We start from the raw sequence: 6,369 nt of genomic DNA on the forward strand, positions 1-6,369 counted from the left end.
AATGCACACTCTTGAATGCCCTTCAAGCCAATCAGAAATGAGTATTCAACAACGCCATGGTATAAACAGCATTATAAACTGGGTGGTTCGAGCCCTGAATGGTTATTATTATTAATTATTAATTACTATTACCACAGCGGTGGTATACCACGGGTATAACAAAACGTGTATTTTTACTGCTCTAATAACGTTGGTAACCAGTTTATAATAGCAATAAGGCCCCTCGGGCTTTGTGGTATATGACCAATATACCATGGCTAAGGGCTGTATCCAACGAGTCATGCCTAAGAACAGCCCTTAGCCGTGGTATATTGGCCATATACCACACCCCCTCGGGCCTTATTGCTTAATTAACACACAGGCCTCATACACATAGAATTAAGATATTAACATCAACATGATGTTAAAGCACTGGCTTCAGACAAACAGAACACTGGGTTAGAATGCTGACAGCAGACATACACAAGACAGAATATAGTCAGCAACTAGAAAAAGAGTATTGGTGCTCCTCCTCCAAACCAGAGGCCAGTTCAGATGAGGAGCGGAGAAGAGCATTAGTCCATCCATCCTCTTTGCCTGGCTGATGAGTTCCAGACTGGCCCTGTGTGTCTCCTTGATCTGATCTCACTCTGCAGTACCTCTCCTCTCCCTTTTATGAGCCCAACTGGCCTCCTAATCCTGCAGGCACCCAGCCCCCATAAATCCAGCCCATCCCTCCACCCAATAACTCATTCTCAAGGTGAGGCAGAGAAAGAGAGAGGGAGCGAGAAAGAGGGAGCGAGAGAGAGATAGATAGAGGGAGAGGGAGAAAGATGGGAGGAGAGAGATGAATAACGACTAAACTTTAAAACAGTGACAGGGAATCAAGGGGGTGATACTGCAGGTTTTTGGGGGATCAACCTCAATATCAATGGCTGCATCAGAGCTGGATAGAGAGATGAGAAAGGCATTTTATATGAAAATGGCTGGGTGAGGCAGGGTCAGGCATCGGGGTGGGGGAAATTTGGGGGGGATACATTGAACCGCTGCTGCCAACTCTGTGAGATTTACTGACAGGGGAGATCTTATTACCATTGTGTATTGACCCTGCATTATGCATGCTGTGACTGATGAGTAGAGTGTACACACTGAGGGATGAGAGAGGGAGAGTGAGCGAGAAATAGGAATAGAAAGAGAGACAGACAGGGGGGGCAGAGAGTACAGACTGGTCTAGTTCCTCACCGCAGGTCGATGTTCTTGAGGTGGCTCATCCTGGCAAGGATCCCCAGCTCCAGGGTCTCCACCCTGTTCCCAGCCATGGCTAACCTGTCCATGCCACTCAGCCTATCCAGCACACCAGGGATGTGGGGGAAGTTGTTGAAGGAAAGCCCCAGGCTGCTGAGCTGAGCTAGGCCGCCAAGCTCTTCAGGAAGGAAGCTCAACTGATTCCCATCCAGAGACAGGGTCTGCAGACTGGGGGACAGAGACCTACATTTACATTTACATTTCATTTCTTTCATCTCTGTTTTCTGAGGATACACAACTGTTTGGCATTCCATAATGAGAGGTGAAAACGTCGGTGTTTGTATATTTGAAATCATTCTACATTAAGCATCATGCTGCAGTAAGTGAGCTGAGAGCATGAAAACTGGCCTGATTCTAAAGCTTGATTTAATCTGATTGCATAACAACAAACAGCTGAACTTAATGCATTGGTTCAATTAAAACACAAACACACACACACACACACAGCGATAACGAGCTTGATAATGATTCATTGCTAAGAGGAGGAGGTGGGCTCATGTGGCCAGAAAGGGGCTAATGTGGAGAGGCGAGCAGCGGAGCGAGTGGAGTGTACTGCACCCAGCAGCACAAAATGTCCAACCCAACATCCAGTACATAGAGGAACTGATACTCATATTGACCATCATGGAATTACACCCTACCTAACACAACTAGAGTGGGAATGTTAGAATGTACTCTATGCCAAACTGAAAAGAAGATATATTTTTGGCGGACTGATATAGGGTGTATATGTGTGACGGTCTTACCTCTGGAGGTTGCCTATCTGTGCGGGGACAGTGTTCATGCCGTTACAGGAGAGGTTGAGCTCTGTCAGGGTGAGGATCTCACAGACAGACTCTGGAAACACTCCCAGGCGGTTATGCGAAAGGTTCAGGCTCTTCAGCTGGGAAAACCTGAGGAGAAAGAAAGGGTTTGAAAAACTGGAGCTGGCTTTTCTGACATGTTCAATGAATGACCAAACGCAACGCTTTGCTTGTTGCGACAAGTCTGATTATAAAAATAGATGTATTTTGTGGGCTCATTGCGTTGGCTCCGGTAGTCTCGTTCATCTTAAATCGCTCCATTGGAATTTGTGTCCTCGTTACTACAGGCTGTTGACATTTTACATTTTCGCATCGAGTCCTCTTCACGGACCGGTGGGTATCATATCCATATCAAAACCAAAACCCCATCTCACACACACAAAGTAGCAATACAAGCATTTTAGTGAATGAAGTGATGCAGAACGGATGGGGGATGGAGGTGGCCGTTATGAGTCACAACACATGTTAGAGCACAGACCACATCCAAGAAGAACCTCCCCACCCCCTCCTCCCCCMMTCAGGCTCCATCAGCCTCCCTCACTCTCCTAGCCCTGCTCTGACTCTAAATATACAGATAAAGGGAGTGACAGGAACACACAGAGAGAGAGACACAGACAGACAAGACACAGAGAGAGAGAGAGATGGAGTGATGTGTACATTTTATTCCTCTCAGCTACCCGGCACAGTAGATCCTCTAGAATGTGTTCTTTCCACAGCCCTTCACACACGTACACCACTTATTCCATCTCGGCCCTTCCTGTAATGCTTGCCATACAACAGGAAGTACTACAGAGGGTAGTAGATCATTAACATTTAATAKMATTMTCTCTTTTGAGAATGCYAGCTTGTTCAAATATGCTYCAGTTGKACCATAGRAGTGGACAYTGAGCTWMGYGCCCCTCCAMYCYCMCMMRAKGWKATRYRSRSKSWRMMMCWSTSTCTSWGMRYMGACCACAAACRASAGATATACAGTCAGRARAACKTATCAGCACCGACTAGACCATAAAACAAGATCTGTGATAAACAACGTACRTACTTGYAGAAMATCRTATKACATGCTTACATAATGCATTTGGGTAAAACRGTCAGACTKTGTTGTAACAYKACCACACATTRCATTGTAACAGKGAGGACAAGTWKATCTGTSRACRGATKARGATTTAGTATTGAGGTAAGKGWGTTACTGGGCAGGTTKAGTTGGGAGATTTGGCAGGATTGGTATTGGGCTACAGGTTTTGCTTGGCATGTTTGGACTTMGTATTAGGTAGGRTTTTCCTGAGTAARGTGTGTCAGTGGYTGGGTGCTGCCCTGCCTGGTGAGAGAGTGTATTTACCTGGGGAGGTTGAGCAGGCCTCCGGGGCCCTGCAGGGACATGAAGTTGTGTCGGAGGTTGAGATGGGTGAGGTCCTGGCTGTAGAACAGGTACTCTGGCACCTCCTCCAGACTGTAGCATGACAGATCCACCAGGCTGATGGTCTGAGAAACCACCTGCAAACACAGGACATGTCCCTTTACTGTTTACTGCTCCCAAATAGTTTTTTTTAATGAAGCTTAGTGATAATAGAACAAGGTTTTGACCAGAAACCACCTGCATGGAGCAAATGAGGTTTGCACACAAACACACACAGAGTAACRGACAACTTTAATTAAAAAAGGTTGAGTTGGTTCAATAATGATTCGATCACAGAAGGGAAGTTGGAATCATACGCTGTCTTCAGCATTACAGAATGATTTATGGAGCATTATAAATAAAGGAATACTGATAAGGTCATGTTGTGAGTCCATAACAAAACAGGATGTTCACACAGCTCTAGTGTTGTGGTCTAGTAGAGTTGGCAGCATGAACTCCACAGAGGTGTATATCCAGGGGTGAAAGTAGATTTCATTTCTTCCCCGGAACGGGACCTCCTGTGTGTGCAAGTGCTTTTAAAATTGTTTATAGTCCTAATCATAGAATTACATAGAATCCCTATTMATTTAATAGGAGTTCTGAGAGTATTTCAATTAGTCTTTGATGGATATTTCATGTGGTTGAAAACGGAATACTTTGAGCTTCTATGTCGCTGAAAGAAATTGCACATTTAGGCTACACAGCACGGTCCCTAAACGCACATTTCAATCATATTTTGACACTCCTGTTCCCGAGACAAATATGTACATTTGGTCTATCATTTTACTGCAAGGAACACAATTCTGCAGGAGTTAACATTATAATACGCTACATATGAAGCCTACATTCAGTGTCCAGACTCCCATCCAGAATTCCGTTTCGGTTACTTCCGTTTTGGGTCGGCAGGTAGCCTAGTCGTTAGAGCACCTGCCTAGTCGTTAGAGCGTTGGGCCAATAACTGAAAGGTTGCTAGATCGAATCCCGAGCTGACAAGCTAAAAACCTGTTGTTGTGCCCCTGAACAAAGCAGTTAACCCACTGTTACTAGGCCGTCATTGTAAATAAGAATTTGTTGTTAACTGACTTGCCTAGTTAAAATATACACACACTATTCCAACTATCATTCTGGCATCCATACAAGTGCACTGTGCACCCGCCACTTGATAAATGCAAAGAGACATCAGTTACAAAACACCAAAAGTCTTATGAATGGCATTCTGTGATTGTCCTTCATTAGGCCTACAAGTCTTGTAACCTGAATTGATGTGTACACTCTGTCCGTGCGCGTCTCGGTCTTGGCCACTCATCTCTGCTTTGGCAAAATTTCAATGCTATCGTCGACCCAAACGGCACTGAGCGTAGGCTATTCCACACCTCTTCAAGTCAATACGCAAATCTTTCACATGACTAATGATAAATAGTGTAATAGCCTACAGTTTTCTTGGAATCTGTTTTAATTATTATGACAGGCTCATGTTTTACCGGTACGGTGTACCCTTACTATTTATTTTGCCAGGACTCCGTACTGGACCGCTCTGGCTTACTTTCACCCCTGACTATATCTGATTTTAGTCTAGATGTTTTGCATTGTTCAGCACTCCCTGTCCTGCCATCGCGCTTCATTGGCTATGCTCATACAGTCATTGCTCACTTATCTACATGTGCAGAATGCAGCTGAACAGCATTTCCTTCAGCTCTGAAAAGATCGACTCTATAGTTGTCAGCACAGGGAGGACACTGTCTGTCTGGGGGTTGTAGTTTAATACATTTCTCAGTCTGAAAACATGCTCGCTTCAATCCACCACAGGACTGCATACTGTGCAACACCCCAGAAAATAGATTGGTTGCTCAGCAGAGCATGTCGTCACATCATTGCTTTTAGGGATAAACAAAGACAAAATCTTAGAGTACTCATGAGCTAGCTGTTAAAAGGCCATCGAGCGCCGGTCAGAGAGAGACAGATGAAGAGAGTTGAGAGAGAAGGAGGGAGAGAGATTTGGAGAAATGAGAGAGAATAGAAATCGAAATAGACAGAGAGAAAGGCTGGGGGAAGTGACCTGCATGTTGACTGGCCTGAGAGAGGAGAGCAGCCTGTGGGGTAGATGCCAGCTAGGCAGCAGTGGGAGCTCTTGATGCCCAGTATGTAGGGAGTGGATGTAGGGAAAGAGAGAAGAGATTTAGGGGGAGTGTATGGAGAAGAAGAGAGAGGGAGAAAGAGAGAGATGTGGGGGACGTGAGAGGAAGAAGAGAGAGATGATCTAGGGGAGAGGAGAGAGAAGAGAAGAGAGGAGTATGAGAGATGACGCGGTGAGAGACAAGAGCACGAGGAAGAGACAGAAGAGCATGATACGAGGGAGACGAGAATGTAGGGGATGAGGAAGAAGAGAGAGAGTAGGGGATTGAGAGACAGAAGAGAGAAGAAGAGAGTGGTAGGGGGAGTGAGAGGAAGGAAGAGAGAGGGAGAAAAGAGAGTTTAGTGGGGACAGAGACGAAGAGGCTTTGGATGAAGGCAAAGGTAATGGAGGAGTAGAGAGAGGTGGGCTGAGATTTTTAAAAGATCGTATTTTACCTTTGATTTGAACTAGGCAAGCAGTTAAGACAATTTTATTTTCAATGACGCCTAAGATAGTACGGGGTCTAACTGCCTTGTTTCAGGTTAGAAGTACCAGACTTTTTTACCGTGTCAGGCTCGTGGATATCGATCTTACAACTTCGGGTTACTATTCCCAACAGTCTACTGCTGCCCCAGATTAAGATGGAGGGAGGATTGAGATAGAAAAGGACTGGAGGGGCAGAAGAGATGAGGGAGAAGAATAGAGGTAAGGGTGATGAGATGGGTGGATTATGGGGAATAATCATGCCAGGCCAGGTGGCTTGTACTTGTTTGCAGTGG

General features: G+C 45.2%; 1 protein-coding gene across 1 annotated transcript in view; it reads right to left on the reverse strand.

Annotated features, from left to right (window-relative positions):
- LOC111973653 (PH domain leucine-rich repeat-containing protein phosphatase 2-like) overlaps positions 1–6,369 on the reverse strand; it is a 48,993-nt gene that overhangs the window by 20,842 nt on the left and 21,782 nt on the right. Inside the window, exons 6-8 of the mRNA XM_024001016.2 lie at positions 3,421–3,575; positions 2,031–2,177; positions 1,222–1,452 (exon numbers count right to left, since the gene is read on the reverse strand). Coding sequence (XP_023856784.1) covers positions 1,222–1,452; positions 2,031–2,177; positions 3,421–3,575 — 533 coding nt within the window. The remainder of the gene's footprint in view (positions 1–1,221; positions 1,453–2,030; positions 2,178–3,420; positions 3,576–6,369) is intronic.

Source organism: Salvelinus sp. IW2-2015, linkage group LG15 (assembly GCF_002910315.2).
Source record: "Salvelinus sp. IW2-2015 linkage group LG15, ASM291031v2, whole genome shotgun sequence".
NCBI lineage: Eukaryota > Metazoa > Chordata > Actinopteri > Salmoniformes > Salmonidae > Salvelinus > Salvelinus sp. IW2-2015.